The sequence below is a fragment of the Hylobates moloch genome, unplaced genomic scaffold (genome assembly GCF_009828535.3).
Source record: "Hylobates moloch isolate HMO894 unplaced genomic scaffold, HMol_V3 SCAFFOLD_1, whole genome shotgun sequence".
In the NCBI taxonomy this organism is placed as follows: Eukaryota; Metazoa; Chordata; class Mammalia; order Primates; family Hylobatidae; genus Hylobates; species Hylobates moloch.
In genome coordinates, this window is record NW_026652276.1 from 231,115,632 (window position 1) to 231,135,814 (window position 20,183).

At 48.1% G+C, this 20,183-nt stretch overlaps 1 protein-coding gene across 4 annotated transcripts; it reads right to left on the minus strand.

Annotated features, from left to right (window-relative positions):
- Nucleotides 1-10,905: 10,905 nt before the first annotated feature.
- Nucleotides 10,906-20,183, minus strand: TMEM176B (transmembrane protein 176B). 4 transcript variants are annotated; one of them, XM_032762165.2, is made up of 7 exons: nt 19,730-20,183; nt 15,774-15,982; nt 13,575-13,685; nt 13,159-13,215; nt 12,703-12,930; nt 11,671-11,790; nt 10,906-11,243 (listed from the first exon to the last, which is right to left on the minus strand). In XM_032762165.2, the coding sequence occupies exons 2-7, from the start codon at nt 15,975-15,977 to the stop codon at nt 11,151-11,153; spliced, it is 813 nt and encodes a 270-aa protein (XP_032618056.1). In that variant the 5' UTR covers nt 15,978-15,982; nt 19,730-20,183; the 3' UTR covers nt 10,906-11,150. The 4 variants fall into 4 exon arrangements, with proteins under 4 accessions (XP_032618056.1, XP_058284024.1, XP_032618060.1 ...); XM_058428041.1 differs by lacking the exon at nt 19,730-20,183 and adding an exon at nt 16,901-17,431; XM_032762169.2 differs by lacking the exon at nt 13,575-13,685.

Consider the following 20,183-nt stretch of genomic DNA (forward strand, 5'->3'; position numbering starts at 1 on the left):
AGATTGGCAAGTGCACTCGGGGTCACCCCAGACACATACCTTGCTCAGGAGCCTCTGAGTGCAGCTCCTAAATATCTGGGGCCTAGAGCCTAGACAACCCACTTAAGTGCTAGTTACTATACCTAGTCTCTCAGCCTATTATAAATTGGGACTCTTTCAACTGCATGTGTCATAAGCAAAAGATTGCTTAATGATCATATACTAAAATGGTCAAGACTCAATCTGGCTTCAAGCACTGCTGAATTCAGAATTCAAGCAATACAATCAGGTGTGAGTGGTTTTTTGTTTTTCACCTGTCAGCTCTGACTTCAGGTTGTCTTCATTCTGAAGCTCCTGGGGTGGTCTTTGGCAGCTCCAAGTGGACTTTTCATGGGGCAATGATGGCTGCCACAGCTCCAGCTTACATCCATCTAGGTTCAATTTCAGTGAGAAAAGCAAGAGCCAGTGCTGGTGGCATAACCCAGAAGCCCAAAGATTTACTCTGATATGACCCATTCAGGCCATGTGCCCACATTTGAAACAATCTCCACGGCCCGGGGAAAATGATCTGCAGTTTGATTTAAGTTTGGGTCACAGGCTTTATCCCTGGAACTAAGGACAGAGCCCCACCATGAACACTTAGCCTGATAAAAAGGAAAAGGTAGATCCAAAAATGGAAATCTGGGGCTGTTATTAGAAAAGAGAACGGATGCAGGGCCGTTTCTTGTTAGATTCTATGCTAGCACTAACTCGATGGTTCTCAAAAAAAATTTCCCCACCACAAAAATTTCAACCAAGAATGGTGATGTAACTTAAGAAAGTCCCTAGATGATTTCACAATATCTCCGGGTGCAAAAGTTCTCCCAGCTCACACCAAGAACCACTGACCTACTCGATTATTCCCCAAATATGTCCTGTTGATCACATTGCAAACTGTTCAATACAAATGGCTTAAACAAACTCCACGTACAGCTGGAAAAAATAATTCATTCCATTTATTGATTCATCCAACAAATATTTAGAAGCTGTCCTCCCAATTCCCTCTAATATCTCTTTTGTATATACAAGGCAGGAGGATTTGTTTGCCATTACAATTTATTACTGACTTCCAAGTTTATATATACCAAATGCTCCTAAACTCCAGGCTAACATGTCCAAATGCCTTCTCAACATCTCAGCCTGATCTCTCAAAATCCTCTCATATTTAACATGCCCCAGATTGAACTCCTGTTTTCTGTCATTTAAAAATGTTCCCTCCATAGTCTCCCATGTCTTGGTAATTAACAATACTTTGAGCCCAAAATTTGGAAGCTGTCCTTTACTCCCCTTCTTTTCTTACAACCCACATTCATCCTGTTTGGGAATCCTGTAAGTTCTGCTGCCCAAATATATTGAGAATCCAATCACTTCTTGCTGCTTCCACTGCCACCACCACGGTGCAAAGCACATCAGTGCTTGCCTGGATTATCACAAGAGCCTGCTCGGTGTCCTTTGCCCTTTATCCCTAGCTCAGTATTCAGGATTCATCCTTCTCACCCACCCACCCACCCCCAATTCCACACATTCCCAGTTACAAAAGGCTCTAGAAGGAACTGTAACAAGAGGCATCTAGCCCTACCTTTGCTGAAGAAGGGCAAGGCCCATCTCCTGGGGTTTCTGGCTCCTGCAGCCTCAGCATGGCCACATGTCCCTGCATCTGACTCCTAGGACCACAAACACTGACATACAACTGGTGCAGGGTTAGGATGTGGGGGGTCCCCTGGACATCTCAAGTAGCCGCACGTCAGTGACCATACAGACCCTTCTCTGACTCACTAACCCACTGAAGCCACTCATGCACCCTCCCATCCTCATCTCCACAACCACCAGCCAGTGTGCATGTCACCTTTTCTGAACGCAGCCTCCCAGATTTTGTTAACTTCACAAGGAAATCTTCTGGGCTGCGGAAGAGATCACCAAATGAGTGAAACAAAATCATAAGCTGCTGCTCCCCAGGCTCACAAACCTGATCCAGAGTAGCTTCTCTCTGTTCCCGGGCTGGCTTCAGGAACAGGCATGTGATGAGGGCACAAAAGACTAGACAGTAGGAAAAGGTTCCAGAAGCGCCAGGCTTGGCAGTTATCTGTCCTGACCAAGAAGACGTTTGGTGAAGAAGAAAACAGCCAGCCACCAGAGCTGTTACTTTCAAGACAGACTTGGGCTTTCATATCTAAAAATATGGAGGTCTGGAGGCCTAAATCATCTAAACATAATAATGTCATTAAATTAGAAATCAATAAGATCTAATGTAACTCGAGTATTCATTTTTTAGCACTGCAGTAGCCCAAAAGCCTTAAAAAATACTCACTACAAAAAAGCAGAAAATTCTGGACACAAATAGTTATTTTAAATTTTTGTAAATTCATTAAGAGCAACTGTCAATTTCTGTTAATTTGTTAAAAACTTGAGTTTTCATGGCTACATAGAGGACAGAAGAAAAACTGAGTGCCAACACAGGTGGAAAACAGATTTAGGTGCTTATATGAAACCGGGATATTCAAATTATTCTATTTTCTGGCCGGGCACGGTGGCTCCAGCCTGTAATCCCAGCACTTTGGGAGGCTGAGGCGGGTGGATCACTTGAGGTCAGGAGTTCGAGATCAGCCTGGCCAACATGGTGAAATCCCATCTCTACTAAAAATACAAAAATTAGCCAGGTGTGGTAGTGGGCACCTGTAATCCCAGCTACTCAGGAGGCTGAGGCAGGAGAATCACTTGAACCTGGGAGGTGAGATTGCAGTGGGCCATACTCCAGCCTGGGTGACAGAGTGAGACTCTGTCTCAAAAAAAAAAAAAATTATATTTTCAAGGGAAAAATAAACCCGAAAAGATTTTTGCCCATAACAAACTGTGGCAAGGACACTACCATGGTTCTGGATAGAAAGGAAAGACTCTCCTGAGAAACTGTGGGCATTATAGCTCACATGTAGATTTGGGGCCCGCCTTAGTTTAGATTTCCCCGAAGCAGACCATGGCAAGGATGTGGATACACGTAATTTATTTTGGAGGTGATCCTGGAGATCACAAGTGAGGGAGTTAGGAGAGTGAGAAAGAAAAGGAGGAAAAAAGAGCACGTGCACTATGGGCTTAATCCACTAGAAATCTTTTGAAAAATATGTAGAATTTATAGCTGAAACGTATGATACCAAAAAATCTCAATCTGGGAATTTTTTAAATCCTAAACTTATAGTGATCCCAGGTTTCTGGCAGAAACAAACTAAAATCTTCTCTGAAAAAAGTACATTCATCAACCTAGGTTCCAAATATATCCCACAGATAAAGTTCCAACAAACATGAGGTCAAAATTTTTTTAAAAATCACAAAACATATAATTAAATATTTTTATATAAAAATCCCACAGCTAACATCAATGGTGAAAGACTGAAAGCCTTTTTGCTCATATCTGAAATGAGATGAGGAGGTTTATTCTTACCATTTCTATTCCATATAGTACTGGAAGTTCTAGCCAGAGCAAGTAGGCAAGAAAAATAAATAAAAGGCATCCAAGCTAGAAAGGAAGAAGCAGAAGTATCTCTGTTCTCAGACAACATGATTTAATATGTAGAAAACCCTAAAGATTTCAAACTCAGACACACACACAAAAAAAATCTGTTTGAACTAATAAGTAAATTCAGCAAAGTTGCAGGATACAAAATCAACATTCAAAAATCAGTTGCAGGGCCAGCTATGATGGCTTATGCCTATAATCCCAGCACTTTGGGAGGTTAAGGTGGAAGGACCACTTCAGTCTAGGAATTCAAGGCTGTGGTGAGCTATGATTACACCACTGCACTCCAGCCTAGGCAACAGAGTGAGACTCTGTCTCTTAAAAAAAAAAAAAAAAAAATAGATGAACCTGAGTGGACTTTTCTCATGACCATGCTAAAACCTCCACCCAGGGAAGTTACAGTTCCCTGTTCATTGTACGCGACCTATATGCTGGCATGAGGACTCGCTGCGTGCAGCTGAGAATCCTCTGCATGTGATGACGATGACGCACCCTCTCCACCGCCCCATAAGCCCTCCTGTCACTTTCCGTCGGGGAGGCATGGCTTTGGAGAATACCCTCAGTGCTCTCCTCACTTGTACGAAGTACAAGGCCTCCCATTAATCAAAACCTGAGTTCCCGCTAAAAGTCCTTTGTTACTTGGCAAGTGAACAAACCTCGTTTTTAGGGGTAAAACGGGAGGAATAGATTAAACCCGTAAGAAAGCGAGGAGTCAAGGGAGGGAGGTAAATGAGATAAATCCTGAAGTTCATAGCAGCACCTAGTGAAAGTGAATTCCTACTTCAGGAGGGGATTTTTTTGTACAGTTGGCAGTTTTCCTAATACTTTGTTGCAATTTTTTGTGTGAGTGCTTCTTTGGATCTGAGGCTCCAGGCTTTCTCTGTGGAGTCTGAGACCACAGGGCCTTATGCCATCCGCTAGAAATATCTGTAAAAGCAGACTCTGGGTTTTTGCAGAGGCAAGAGACGGTCCAAAGAATTTTCCCACTACAAGAAAGTCCTCTCCTTTCTGCCATTTCATATTCCCCTCCTTTAGAAACACTTTTCCAGGAGGTTTTCCTGGTTGACCCAGGCAGCTAAGGTAGCAGAGGGCAGGGCAATTCCCAAGTGCCTCCCACACTGAGCAACAAAATTAGACACCACCCATCACCCACATCACATGAGCGAAGGCTATGAACGCGAAGCCCAGACACCACTCCCTCTGCAGCTTTCCTGCGGCCAGTCACTTCTGGAAACCTTGCCTTGCATCCCTCTTCCTTGTCTCAGCTGGAGGGGTGCGAGAAGACCAGTGGGAAAGCAGCAGGGAAGAGGAGTCAGCCCTGACCCCAGCTCCTCCCCGTCCATGCAATCTGAGCCTCCTCTGGGAGAGAGGCAAACCAGGATCAAATAACTGCAGTTGTTTTGGTTTGGTTTGGTTTGGTTTGGTCTGGTCTGGTCTGGTCTGGTCTGGTCTGGTCTGGTCTGGTTTGGTTTGGTTTGAGAGGGAGTCTCGCTCTGTCGCCCAGGCTGGAGTGCAGTGGCTCGATCTCAGCTCACTGCAACTTCCACCTCCCGGGTTCAAACCATTCTCCTGCCTCAGCCTCCCAAGCATCTGGGACTACAGGCATATGCCGCCACGCCCGGCTAATTTTTTTGTATTTTTAGTAGAGACAGGGTTTCACTGTGTTAGCCAGGATGGTCTCGATCTCCTGACCTCGTGATCCGTCTGCCTCGGCCTCCCAAAGTGCTGGGATTACAGGCTTGAGCCACTGCACCCAGCCTATAGCTGCAGTTTTTAACACGAAAAGGATTGGGCCTAGAACACTGAATGTGAGACCATTGTAATGACGGAGTTGTGAAATCTAGAATCTGGCCAGATGTTAAAGAACCCAAGATCCGATGGCGAATGAGTGAGTTGACAAAATACAGTTAAAAGAAGTGACTAGAAAATAAAAAAAAAAGAAGAAGAATCATTTCCTGTTTATACTCTGAATGGTTTTAAATCCTTCAATAAATACGTTGCACACAAATAGGCTTGAGATTATCTGCATGCCCTCGTGCCAGGGCCATGAAGTCATGCCCATCTGTGTCTGTGCAGTTTTACCACCAAGACTGAGCTGTGCAAAGAGACAAACAGCTGTCAGCTTTTCCAAGTAAACAGAAGCAGAAAGGAAGAGTGTCACATCTGACTTTCTACAAAGCACAAAGATTCAGACTTCTAAGGCTATTCACTGGAGGGGAGAGGGGAAAGGATGGGAAGGGGAGACAGGAATAGAGGAAGTGGGGCCAGGAGAGGGATCAGATAGAGGGGAAACCATCTTCACTCAGAGGCTTGGAAACTCCAGGGGAAAAATACAGAAGTTGCCAGGCAGAAAGGGGCCATTTTGTGCAACAACAACCCAGGGGGAACAAAGAAAAAGAAAAAAGAAAACCACCAAGTTGACTTTTGTCTACCAGAATAAAAAAAGGAAAAGAATTGCTGCTGGATCTAGCCATAAAAGGACTAACTTAGAGACACTGAAGTACAGGAATTAATACTATCTTCAGCTAAGGAAAGTAAGGAAAGAGGCCACTTTTTACTTTTAATTTCAGTATTTCAAAACCACTAGAGTTTTTTTTTTTTTGGCAGGGGGTGTAGGGGACGGAGTCTCACTCTGTCGCCCAGGCTGGAGTGCGATGGCATGATCTCAGCTCACTGCAACCTCTGCCTCCCAGGTTCAAGCAATTCTCCTGTCTCAGCCTCCCAAGTAGCTGGTACTACAGGTGAGCGCCACCATGCCCAGCTAATTTTTGTATTTTTAGTAGAGACAGGGTTTCACCATGTTAGCCAGGATGGTCTCTATATCTTGACCTCATGATCCGCTCACCTTGGCCTCCCAAAGTGCTAGGATTACAGGTGTGAGCCACCGCGTCTGGCCACCACTAGAATTATTTTGTAAAACTCCAAGGTTAACAAGTTCGTGAAAAGAATGAAAACAAAGAGGTTAAATTCAAAGAGCCCTGTTCTGTATCTGAATTCTTTCCTGCAAACCACCTAAATGTAATATTCATACCCGTGCCCCTCGAAATGTACGAAGCACATATAGTGCCTGGGACCTTGTGAAAATGCAGGTTCTGACTTGGCTGGTCTGGGGTGGAGGAGATTTTGCATCTCTAGCCGGTTCCCAGGGTTGCCCACGCAGGCCAGTGGGTCACACCTTGAGCAGCAAGAATTGAGACCACCCACTGGCTGCCAAACTTTTTCTTTTACAGAATATAGAAGTGAAAAAAAACAACCTTTACCCCCTAGTCTCTAAAAAAAAAAAAAAATTTTTGTTGCTTATTGACTGAATATTTATTAATAACCCCTATAAGGCTGAATACAAGAAAAGCGTAGCTCCCACCTTCCTCCAGCCCATGGAGAAGCTCAGGATTATGAGCCCAGAAACTGTGACATCTTCCCTCCCCTCCAGTCTGGACCAGGTGTGTCCGCATGCCACCTGCTCTGCTAGTGCCAACAGGTCAGCACTGTGCCATCCCATGGGGAGTGTGACCTGCATGGAGAATCCCGTGCTCTGCCCCCAAAGCCCTCATGATTACAGAGAACAGAGTAGAGTTTCTACTGCTCCTTCATTATCCCTGGCCAGGCTCTCCCTCCTTCACCTCATCTGCTCCAGTGACACATCCCAAGGAACAGACGTGCCCGGTTTGAGACAGGGCAGCTCCTGCAAAGCCCCACTCTGGGGTAGTAGAGTCATCTGCCCTACGTGGAAACAGAAAGAAAAGGTCCCAGAACAGAGTGGCAGGGCCTTGCTTCAAGACAGAGAGGACATTCAGCAGGAGCTGCGAATGTCAGCACCCCAAGGTCATCAGGGCAAGATAACGAACAGGCTTCAGTGGCCCCGAATTTCCAAGTATTTCTCCTTCCTCTTTTTGACCATATAGCTGGGCCCTTGAGAGAAAGGCATTTCAGAAGCCTCTCTCGGCCTCAGACAGTTTTGGCTGACATCCAAAGCAGGAAGCAGAAGCTGCTCTTTCTGGCTTGTTAACATCTGAGCTCCCGGAAGAGATTATACCAGAAAAGCCTGGGAGATTTACTGGAAATTACACTAGAGGAGACTGTGCTAGAAATGCCTGTGATTATAGAGATTATGCTAGAAGAGATGTTGTGAAGACAAAGGGGGTGGGGTGCCCCTCAGGCAGCACTTAGGGAGTGGGGAGGTGTCCTGGAGACCCTGAGGAGTCAGATGTGGAGGGAGAGGAGAGGCTGGTGGGACCAGGCAACACAGGGCGACGGTGGCCTGAGGATGTGATGAGACCTCAGGGTGATGTGCCAGGAACAGCAGCTCCTGGGAACTGCAGCTTTCAGCTGTGGCAAAGGCAGGTGTGGTCCCACACCATGAGAGGCACCCCTTTATGGGGAACCCGGGGGGCTGCACAAAGGGCTCCTTAACATTAAACAAGGAAGGGATTTTGAAAACGCAGTGCTGGGGCACACCTGATCCCCCTCCCAGGCTGTCTCAAGCTGTCTCCCGTCTCCCAGTGTCTCAGTTTGCTAGGGCTGCCATAACAAAACACCGACTGAGGGGCTTAAACAGGAGAAATTTCTTTTCTCTCAGTTCTGGAAGGCCAAAGTCCAAGATTTGGCACCAGCGGAGTTCCTCTGAGGCTCTCCTTGGCTGGTAGATGCCGTCTTCTCCCTGTGTCCTCATGTGGCCTTCCCTCTGGGCCTGTCGGCCTTCTAATTGCCTCTGATATGACCTGAGACATATTGGATGAGGGCCCACCACAATGACCTCATTTTAACTTAATTACCTCTTTCAAGACACTGTCTCCAAATACAGTCACATCCTGAGCTACTAGGGGTTAGGGCGTCAACATAGGAATTTGGAGGGGACAAAAATTCAGCCTCTCACGCTCACCACCTCCCACCCTACCCCAGAAGCAAAAAAGGTTTCCTTCCTGCCTCAAGGACTCTGGTCCTCTCCAGGCTTGAGGACCAGCCCTCTGTCCATGCTGCAGTATAGATTGAGATCTTTGTAGATGGAGTTCTGAATGTCAACATCTGTGACAACTAAAAGACAACCCCCCCTGCCCAACTTTGGCCACAGTTCCTTGCAGTCAGGGTGGTGAGTGGGCAAGTAACTCAGTCCTATCAAATGTGCCCATGGACACTGAGGTCTGAGCAGCCCTGCCCACTCTGCGTTCTCATGGCTGTTCACGACATGAGCAACAGCAAGCTCAGGGTGCTCTGCCCCTGAGTGTCTGCTACTTTGCATTCTCCTTTCTCATGTCCCTTGTCTTCCTACAGTTCTTCAGCAAGCACATCACCTTCCTGCCTGATGCATCGCTAACTTGGCAGTCAAGTAACATTCATTCTTTGTAGTCAAGGGTTTATGCCTCACCTCTTAAGCAGACTGTAAACTTCTTAGTGTCAGAAGCTCTGTCTTAAGTCTGTGTGTATCATAACCCTGCACACAGCAGGACATGGTAGTCAGGAACAGTGAAGGGTCTGAGATCTAACTGTACATGCAGGTCAACAAGTCAGTCTGCCACAGTTTCATGGATGCTGATAGAAGCCACAAAACCCCAAGTTGTGACAAAGAACAATTTATTACACAAGGCAATAGCAGTGGCCACGGTAGCAGCATTTTCGCACGGGTTCTAGGACCCCAGTTCCCACAGACAATGCAAAGAGGCATTGCAGGTGACACCAGCACAGCCAGGGGGCTGGGTTCTAGAAAAGGAACCCTGAGCTTAAGGAATCTGATTCTTTTATAGCAGGTGACCATGCCTGTCCTTTGGTCCAGAAGAAGACACTCTTTTCCAAGGCTGCCCACTAGGAGGTGAGAACATCTTTGAAAAGGCAGTCAGTGCCACTGCTCACAAGACGTGTGGAAACATGAGACCTGGGGAAAGGCAGCCATCCACACTTTTCGATGGGGTAGGCATTCCCTGAAGCCTGGCTAAGTGAGGCCCCACAGGTTCTTGCCCTGCTAATGGGTCTCTTTCCACATTATCCACTTCAACCCAGCTTGGCTTCTGGGCTCAGCTACTTTACATTTGCCTGTTTAGCAAAGAATTGGGGGCTTCCATTACTCCATCACTGGGGGTAAAATAAACGTTGAGGTTCAGGAGATTCTAAATTCCTCTGAGATTCTAATGTCTTCTTTATTGGGGACTGAGGGAGGGATGGGGACTGCAATGGTTCTGAGTCCAAGTTTTTCCACCTGATGATTTGTGGGCTCTGGACCCTGGGAAATGAGGAAACCAGCTGGCTACACATCTGCTGCTCATCCAAGGCTGGCTCCCCTGGGAAGGGATTCTTGAGCACTCCACACCCCTCAACAGCGAAACAGAACGTAACATTCTACACTGCAAGCTCCTACATCAGGGCCAGCAAGCTTTGTGTGTAAAAAGCCTAATAGTAAATATTTTATGCTTTGTGGGCCATTCAGTCTCTGTTAAGACTCTCCAACTCTGCCCTTGTAGCACAAAAACAGGTACAATGTGTAAAGAAATGGGGGTGCTTGTGTTTAGATAAATTTTTATTTACAAAATTCAATGGCAGTTTGGATTTACCCCTCAGGCTGTAATCGGCTGACCCTGTCCATATTCTGAACACACTCCTGTCTCGCAGGCTTCTTTACAAGCCTCTATGTAAAGCACAGGCTGGTGAGGGCCCCAGGGAGAGCAGCACCGCCCTCGGCACAGGCCCCCACTCCAAGTCCTGTGCGGGAGCAGGTCTCGCCCAGCGCAGCAGCTCTGCACCTCTGTGGCGCCGCTCTGCCAAGAGGAAAGGTGCAGGCCCTGCAGCCCATCGGCTTGGACCTGAAGCCCAGCCCTGTGGGGCTGCGAAGTCATGAAACTGACCTCATGGAGACTTCATAAAGCCCCTACCAGCTTTCCTGCCCTTCAGAAATGCTTACATCTATATATTTATATCTTCATATATAAAGAAAATGGAAAAAGTCCAAATCAATTTGCTATCATTTACAATGAAAGGAAAGAAGATTAAGGATGTGTTTATGTGTGTGTGGAGAGAGGAAAAGAGACAGAACCAACACTAATTACTGCAAAACGAAAAAAGAGAAAGGAAGGAGATAGGGAGGGAGGGGGCAAAAATCTCGTTCCATGCTCCACACAGTTCTCTTAAGTCTACAGGCCGAGGCTGTAGGAGCCTAGACAATCTCAGCAGGTTAAGAAGATTCTAGGCCCACTAGATTTACACTTGACACTGAATTGAAGAAAATCATAAAAAGGGGTTTTGCCACCTGGATGTAGAGCGGAACATAATTAAATTTAATCTTCTTGGGACAGTGTTTCAATGGGATAAATCAGCTCCCATTTAACCTCATACATAGCGACACAAAGAAAGGCCTTTCACAGCGCATGAGGTGTATAAACAAAAGGAAACCATATCTTTCTGGGCAAAATTGCTTTTCTGGATTGTTTATTATGTTTAATCAGCATTGTGGAAAATGCAACAATATCTGTTCACGGACTTGAGAACCCCGGAGTGGGAACAGCAGGTGCCAATGTGGGGAGAAGAAAGGAGGAGGGTCTGGACAGCGGCCATAGGGGAGGCAAGTGTGAGGAGCCAGGAGTGGGGGCCCTGGGCTGCCCTAGACAGGGACATGTGGGTACCCCATGGGGTCTTTGGCGGCTCACAGGACAATGGCAGTGGAGGTCTGCTCCTTAGAGGGCGAAGGGGGCACTGAATTCTCCCCCAGTAGGCTCTTCTCTGATCCTTCCTCATTCTGGAAAAAAAAGAAAAAAGAAATCCTTAGGGGAAAAGGATGCAGGCAGAGTTAACATCATAGAACTCAGCAGAAAGAGGAAAGGAGGAGGGAAAAGAAAAGGTGACAGGAAATGCAGATCAGGCAAAAGAAAACAAGGTGGCAGAGGAAGCGGAGTCAGACGAACACCTGGGACAGGGCAGAGGGGAGAGTGGGGAGATCAGAGCAGGGGAGGGCGCAGAGAGGCACAGGGCAGCGAGAGCTGGCCCAGGACCGTGGTGATGGCCACATTCCCCAGACAGCAAAGGGGAGAGCTGCATATGGAAAGAAGCTGAGGGGCACCAGGCCCAGCCTCAGGTTCGGGTGCCCCTGGCCCCGCACTCCTACCTGTCCCACACACTCACCACCCAGACTCACACTGCCCAGCGGCCCCTCCCCAACAACTCACCAGGGGCTGGGAGCTCTGGCCACACAAGTTTCGAAGACCTACTCCCAAGGAAGCCAAGGACACAATGACCTTCAAGACACAGACAGCCAGGAACAGGGCACGGACTGCTGTGAACAACTTCTGGAGATAAGGGAAGAACAAAGACAGTCAGGTGTCAGCTACTCCAATGCTGCCCACATCACCACCCTCTCCACCCACCCAGGCACTGACTCTATCCAGCTTGCAGCTCCCACCACAGCTGACTGTGTTTCCAGCCATAGCTTCCAACCCACTGGTTTGTCTGCAGAGTGAACTTATCACTCCCTGTCAAGAAATGGAGACTATTCCTTCAACCCGTAGAATCTGGAAGGGCCTAGGACTGCTTTGGCCACAGTGAAAGTGACACTATACAGTGACAGGGAAGCCCTTAGCTGGTCTGGCAGCTTCTGCTTTCTGTCTCCTGAAATGCTTGCAACTAGGGTACTCCCCATTGGAATCCAGTTTCTGTGCTATGAGAAGCCCAAGCCAAGTGGAGAAGCCATCGCCGGCTCTTGCTGACAGCCCCCGCTGAGCTCCGGACCATGCAACTGCATCATCTCAGACCTCCAGCCTCGGTGAGCACTTGGATAACTTCACCCCCATCTGACTGTAACTGCATGAGAAAACCCGTGAGTGAGGATGGCTCATCTGAATCCAGCCAACTCACAGCACCGTGAGAAATAATAAGTTGTAATTTTAAGCCATTACATTTTGGTGTGGTTTTTAATTCAGTAATGGAAAACTGGGATACCAACACGCCAGAAAAGCCAGAAGGGTGGCCCGCTATCTCCCCTCTCAAATGTCTCCTCTTTGTTCCTCATCCTCCTTGACTCAGAGAATCTTCGTGTCATGAGGTCTGAGAAATGTCTGTAGCTTACATTAAAACCTCCTGAATGAAAGACCCAGCATGAGGTCCAAGGTCAAAGAGCCTACATCTCTGTCCTCCAGGGCCCCCAGCTCCCTAGGAACAAAGAACTGTGATGGGTCCCCAAAGACTGGACTCTTCCTGCCCACCCTCAGCATCTGCATGTAAGCTCTACACTCCTCCTTCTGCCATTGGATCTCTTGACGTTGCTGCATCCATCTGTACCCGGTGGTAGGGATGACAGAGTCTGAGGGATCACACACAGTGTCGATGTATAAAAAGGGTTCAGTTTGCCAGATGAAGCTATTCACGCAGAGGATAACAGCAGCCATAGCTGTAGCAAAGCCTGCCAGGGTGAGCAGGCTGGATACATAGCCCTGGAAGAGAAAGAGGGTCAAGACACAGGCTCCTTCAATTGGTGGAAGAGTCATGAGGTCCCCACCTCAAACCCATCTCCTCTTCCCCAGCCCCTGTCCAGGAAACTCTCTCCTCCCCTCCAAGAAAGACCCCAAGATATTGACAACCAAAGGGCAGAAGACAGATAATGGAGCAGAACTCAGGAGGGGGTCAGTGAACAAGGTGGAGAGAGGGTGTCCAAGACTCACAGCAAGTTTGCCCGGGTACTTCTCATGGACAATGGCCCCAGCTCCTGCTGTGATCACCTGAAAAGAGACACCAGAAAAAGGCCTCCAGTTTACTCTTCTGAATTGGTCTATCATCACCCTCCCACCAGCAGTTCCCAGAACAGCCAATGTGAAGCAGGATCCCAGGGACAGACAAAGAACTTTGACACACAGATAGGATTCCACCTATACCTGCGCCGTCCCTCCCATCTGTCTTCAAGAGAAAAATGGAAGTGACAGGGTTTTAGCTACACCCCAGAGCAGCTTCCTCATGGCCAAAGGCTATTTGGCCTCAGAGACTTTGGTCGCTTCCCTAAAGCCCCAACCAAGATCCATAAGCGCCTTCTTGCCCATCACCACTTGCCTCCCTCCAGGCTCACAGCCTGTTCCTTACTCACCACAGACCCCGCCCAGAAGGCACAGCCTGAGGCACGAAGCACAGTCCAGGGCCCCAAGCTGAGACACACTCCAAGAGCACAACTCACAACCCCCAGCAATATCTGAGTCACCTGCAAGACAGGATGAGAAACCAGACGCCTTCCCGTGAGCCCACGTGCCCCGGCTGCCCCGGGAGCAGCTGCCTGGCTCCTACCTAGGTGGCTGTCCTCTCCTTTTCCTCTGCCTTGACCTCTCTGCAGCTCTGATTCTGGAAGGTTCTGTCCCCTTAAAATCCATGGAGCAGCACTGGCCTGGGTCTCCCCTCACCTTTCTCATAGGCTTGGCTATTTATCCTTCATCAATTTTTCCCAACTTCAACACTTTCTCATCCCACCTGAAGATTCCCACTTTTTCCCCCCGATTCTCCTTCAGAGGTCCCATTGTCCCATCCAAACCCCCAGCCTGAACCTGAGCTTCTGGCCTATCCTTTCTCTTCAGATCCAAACACACACTCTTGAGGGCTCTGTGGCAGACACAATGATGTGCCTCTAAGACCCCCTTCAAGAAAGGGCTTGTTTGATTGCTGACAGCCTGCAGTTGTCAGCTCCTTCTGGGTCACCCTAATTTTTCAAGCTGAAGACACACACTGAGGAGGGCCCCCCAGCCAATGATTAAGCAAGACAGTGGCTCAAGGGCCATCTTTACCCAGTGTGGAACTCCTGCAGTGGGCAACCTTTGCCTGGGAGCTCCCCACTAGCCTGGCAGAGTCTGCATTGCACACACATTGCACACACACACACACCTCCCAAATGTCTGCTCCTCCTGACTTTCAGGACTCTGATCTCCTGGTCACCCACACTTCAACCCTCTGCATGCTGTGGATACCTCTCTTTCCTTATGCCCCAAACCCCTTCACTCCCATGCCATGGAGGTCTGCGAAGGACAGGGACTCCTTTGTCTCCTCACCATTCCTGCTATGATTATGCAAGTGCAGACCCTCGATCCTTCTCACCTGGATGCCTCCTGACTCTGAGGCAGGTTCCTGCTCAGAATCCATCGACAGCCTTCTCACTGTCAAAGCTGATTCAGGACAGACTCCTCACCTGGTCTTTCAAGGTTCTCAGCAATATGGCCCCAAATCACCCATTCACGAAGCCCATTCCCTTTACTCTTAACCATTATAGAACTTGCCCTACGCCTTCTGGCCTCTTTGCCTTTGCTCCTGCCATTCTTTAACCTGGAATTCTTTTTTGTCAATCTTCCACCTCTGTCTATACCTATTCCTTCTCCATTCAGGATTCTCCTGCCCTCAAGGATGTCAGATGTGCTTCTCCCTCGCCTGATCTACCTTTAGTTCCAGTCATTAGTGTAGCTGCTGTTCCTTCTGATGGTCACTGAGTACTTTTAGATATAGCCCAGGGATTCTCTCTGTAGCTTGGCCTGCAGTGCCGAACACATTGCCTTGCACCTGTAGGCTTTCAGTCCATGTGGGATCAATGAAACTGAATTAACAGCCTCTAGACTCTTCTTCCTGTTGCCCTACCTCTGGCTGGGACTGACTCCTCTGCACCAAAGAGGAGGTTGATTCTTCCTTTTCATCCAAATTTCTGTGGGGATACTTACAACTTTTTCCTACACAGGATGAGATATAAATAGTGATTTCTCATGTCCCTCTCATGGGAATTCAACCCATTTTCCTCTTTTGCATCCTATTGAAGAAGGAGAGTTCCCATTGTGAAAGCTGAGCCTACAAATGGGGTCATTCTTGTCACACTCAACTAAAACAGAGTCGAGAGGCCAGGGGCAAAAAGCACTCGGGGCACAAAATGTTGCTCCCAAAATGTAATTCTCTACAAATCAGGCTGCTGAAGCTGCCTGCTGCAACCTGAAACCAGCTTTATCTACAGCTTCTGACCTTGCTACAACTCTAGGATTAGTTTTACCCACACCGTCGCTCACCCATCAGAGCTCGCCAGCTCCCCAAAACCTGTGATCTTTCATGAAGGGCAATATGTAACATTTCTCCTTTTTATAAGCCTCTAACCTTCTCTTTGTTCTAAAGATGTATACTGGAGACCACCTGGTCTGTGTGTATGCCCCAAAATGCAATTCTCTCCTCCCAAATAAAACGTTTTAATTTTGAAGATTTGGCTCTATATTTTAATTGACCTCATCACCTCGTTAATGTGCCCCCCAACCCTGCACCAGCCCAGTCTTACCCCTAGAGCCAGCTGCTCATAACCAATCCTGGCTGTGGAAGGCACAGTGTCCCCAGGGTGAAAAAGAAACTTCTTCAGAGAACCTCCAGCTTTCAGCAGTTGTGTCAAAGCTGACTCCTGGTGGATGTGGACGTTGATGTGGGTGGGCTGGGATGACCTAGAGGCCATAGCAACTTCATTCACAATCACCGTGTTTTGGGTCATCCTGCCTGCCAGGGAGAAGACATATAGAAGTGAGATCTGGGAACTAGGTGAGGGAAAAATACACAGCACAGGTGAAAGGAGAGAAATAGTGTCTTTGTCAAGATCCCAGTTGGGCACAATGGCTCACGCCTGTAATCCCAGCGCTTTGGGAGGCTGAGGCGGGTGGATTACCTGAGGTCAGGAGTTCAAGACCAGCCTGGCCAATGTGGCAAAACCCCTTCTCTACTAAAAATATAAAAATTTGCACGGTGGTGCGCACCTGTAGTCCCAGCTACTCAGGAGGCTGAGGCAGGAGAATCACTTCAACCCGGGAGGCTGAGGTTGCAGTGAGCTGAGATCTTGCCACTGCACTCCAGCCTGGGCGACAGAGTGAGACTCCATCTCAAAAAAAAACAAAAACAAACAAACAAACAAACAGTGTCTTTGTCAAGATCCAAAGGGTCTTCCCAGTGCAGAGATCAATGTCACTGTGACCTTAGTGATTTTACACATAAAAAAGTTAAGAGCTACAAAAGGGTTTATATACCTTTAAAACCTTATCTCTCATCTTTTTCCCTCAACCACCTATTTGCCTTGCAGATGGAAAGTAATATTATTAGTTTCTTATAAAACCTACCATGACATTTTTGCATACAAAAGTGTGAAAAAGTATTTCTCCCCCCTTTTCCCACAAATAGCAGCATACTATACACACTGATTTGCATGATGCTGTGATCACATGATCATATGTTTTTAGAATAATCCTACATGAGTCCATAAAAAGTGTCAACCTAAATAACAGAGAGAGGCTCTCCAAAAGAAAATGAGATTTATTCTGGAATAGGGCATTGCAATGAGAATATGCTTACCATAGTAAATCATGTGCACATTCAGGGAGGTAAAGGAAGACAAAAGTTTTTAAAGGAAAAAATGAGGAGACTTACATAATCTCTTTGAGATGATCATCCTTGGCTACAAGGATCAATAACAAGGGTGACACCAGTCCAGGATTAGACAGGCAGTTGCTGGTGGATGTCCTCATGGAAGTATTGTTTGCGTAAGGTTGTCATTTTACAGAGTCCTTTGTGATGGTTTTTGTTACCAGGTTATTTACGCATGAGAATCCTGCCTTGTGGCCTTTCCATTTTCAGATTTTTTTTTTAACTCAAGTGACTCAATTACGATTCTGACAACTTTCACAAAAGCTTCTTCACTCATTTGTGTAACTGCATATATTTTGAGAGTATGAATTCCTCATAATTTATTTAAGTGGTTCCCTGTTGGCAGACACTTAGGTTATTTCCAATCCTTTTCCATTACAGACAATGTGGAATTGGCAGGGCAACAGGAATGTGCATTTGCAATTTTAGTAGATATTGTCAGTTATCCTCCATGGAGATGGTAGCAATTCACATGCAGGAGGCAAACTCTTTTATCTTTTTCCTTTTATATGGGGAAAAATGCATTGATTTTAATCAATTTTCCGTAATAAAATGTCCCATTTTAAATGTATATCTCAACGAGTTTTGACAAATTTATACATTTGTGCGATTACAGCTACAATCAAGATATAGGACATTCCTACACAGCAATACATTCCCTAAAGCCCCTCCCCAGGAAATACCCCCAACCACTGGCCATGAGCAACCACTGACCTGCTTTCTGTAATGATTTCCATATACTTTTAATCCATGGTTCTCTTTTATTTTATTTATCTATTTATTTATTTATTTATTGAGACAGAGTCTCGCTCTGTCGCCCAGGCTAGAGTGCAGTGGCGTGATCTCGGCTCACTGCCAGCTCCACCCAGGTTCACGCCATTCTCCTGCCTCAACCTCCCGAGTAACTGGGACTTACAGGCGCCCGCCATCAAGCCCAGCTAATTTTTTGTATTTTTAGTAGAGATGGGGTTTCACCGTGTTAGCCAGGATGGTCTCGATCTCCTGACCTCATGATCCTCCCGCCTCAGCCTCCCAAAGTGCTGGGATCACAGGCGTGAGCCACCGCGCCCGGCAGGTTCTCTTTTTTTAGAGAGAGAGATGGAGTGTTGCTTTGTCGCCCAGGGTGGTCTCAAACTCCCGGACTCAAGCAACCCTCCCACCTCAGCCTCCCAAAGTGCTGCAATTACAGGTATGAGCCACCACGCCTGGCCCATAGTTCTCTTATTATGAGTGAGGTTGGTTGTCTTTTCATATGTTAAGGGCCATTTTTATTTCTTCTTTTGTGAGCTCTCCGTTCACATCCCATATCCTTGTTTCGTTTTGTTTTGTTTTGCTTTTTTCTATGGAAGTTCTTTATCTATTCACAAAATTACCATTTGTGATATGCGTTTCAAATGTTTCTCTACAATTTGTAGTTTATTTTTTGACCTTGCTTGTATTTTCATACAATGCATATTCTATTTCATTCTATTTATGGTGTCTAGCTCTTATACTTTTAAAGGACTTCCCCGTTTCAAGATTATAAGATTATAAAATAATCTTCCATATTTTCTTCTAAGTGCCTTTATGCTTTCAGTTTTCACTTTTAAATGTTGACCATCTGGAATTTGGGAGCTGGGTGACCAACCTTGGCCGTTGGGAGACATGGATCCGAGTTCTGTTACTGTCATTCAGATGTTTAACTTCTGAAAGATACGTTCCATTAGTGGAAAATACATCCTCTTTTTCCCAGTGATTTAAAATTCTCTCCTGAGCAGAAATGAAGTTCCCCTACAATGTAGGCCTATTCCAGTCCTTATATTCTGCCCATTGGCATGTCTCATGGGCTAGGCTTCATTACCACAATTTTAACATGGAGCTTGATGCTAATCGGGCTGCTTCATGATCCCCTCGTGTGGTTTTTCTTTCAGAATTGTCATGGCCATTTTTGCTAGATTACTTCTTCACGTGCACTTTAGAATCAGCTTGCCTGGCTCTAAAATAAATCCTGCATAGGCAATTCTAATGGACATCCTGGCTAAGTATCACAGTTTAAATCAAACATTATTAACAATTCTAATAAGACCTCCCATTCGTACGCTACCTACTTTTCAAAGCAGTTTCACTCTTTCACCCACCTGGCCTCCTTGGGGTTAGAAAGGACAAGAGTTAGACAATTCCGCACGTGCACAAAAGAGCTTCAGACTGCTTCCCACAAAAGGAAGCCCAGCCCCAGATTCCAGCCAGACCTTCACTTGAGGGCCCAGGCCTCGCCCTGAAGGCACCTCAGGTTCCAGCTACCTCCGAGCCCCCAGGACCACCGCTTCCCCCGCCCCACGCCAACCCCTAGATCTGCCTCGCCCCCGCCTGAAGAGTCGGATCTGAACCAGGCCGGCACCACGGAGATTCCCCTGCGGGCCGCCCGACACCTGGTAGGTGGTGGGCTCTTCCCGGCTGCCCCGAACACTTTCCTCTGTCCAGCTCCTCCCGTGCCCCGGGGCTGGGGAAAGCGTCAGGCAGCCCCGCCGCGCCCTGGCCGCGTCCCAGGAGCCACCCCACCATAGGGCTCCAGCCAGGGTCCAGGCGTGCAGGCGGCGGAAGGTGGACGGGACGCGCCAGGCCCAGGCCTCTCTTCCCGCTCTCCAGCCGTTTTTCTGGGGAGAAACACCTGCACCTAGCTGTCCTTCCCTCCTACGCGAGTCCTCCTGGAAACCAGGATGGAGGAAGAAAGACGTCCTGTGGACAGGACGGGGGGGGCGGGGGGGGGGGGACGGGGGCATGGCCCTGGGGACTCCTCATGACAGAGGGTCCTGCGGCAAGAGGGTCTCCCGGGCCGCGGAGGCCCTGCCTCACCTGCCGTCCTCCGGGAGCCGGCAGCCGAGCACAGCGGACAGGAGCTGACCCCGAGCAGGGGAGCGACGGGAGGGCGGAGACGGCAGATGCACCGGTGGGGACTGCGGCCCCGCCCAGGCCGCGCGGTTTCCCGAAACCAGCTGCGGCCCGGGGGCCCGGCAGGGGATTCCGCCCGGAGGAGGGGACCAGGCGGGAGAAGGCCGAGGCCCCGCGCGCCCCCCTGCGCTCCCACTCGCGCAGACTTGCACGCCGGCCCTGGCCGGGCGGGACTGAGGGCGAGAACGACCCCACGGGCTTTCCCAGGGCCGTCCGCCCGCGCACCCTCCAAGCTCCCCAGAGCCAGTGACCCTCGCGCAGCGGGAGAACCCCAGACGGACCCCAGGCCCTGCAGCCTGCCGTGAACCCGAGGGGCTGAACTTCAGCCCCACCCCTGCCTCCCCTCCCCGCCTCCCCT

Bases quoted from the DNA above. Each gene is read 5' to 3' on its own strand.
- TMEM176B (XM_058428041.1), bottom strand. From the start codon at position 16,922: ATGATCATCTCAAAGAGATTAT. The intron at 15,983-16,900 runs GTAAGTCTCCTC...TCTCCCTGGCAG, and splicing joins GATCATCTCAAAGAGATTAT to GCAGGATGACCCAAAACACG. The intron at 13,216-13,574 runs GTGAGTAAGGAA...GTCTCTTTTCAG, and splicing joins CCTTCTGGGCGGGGTCTGTG to GTGATCACAGCAGGAGCTGG.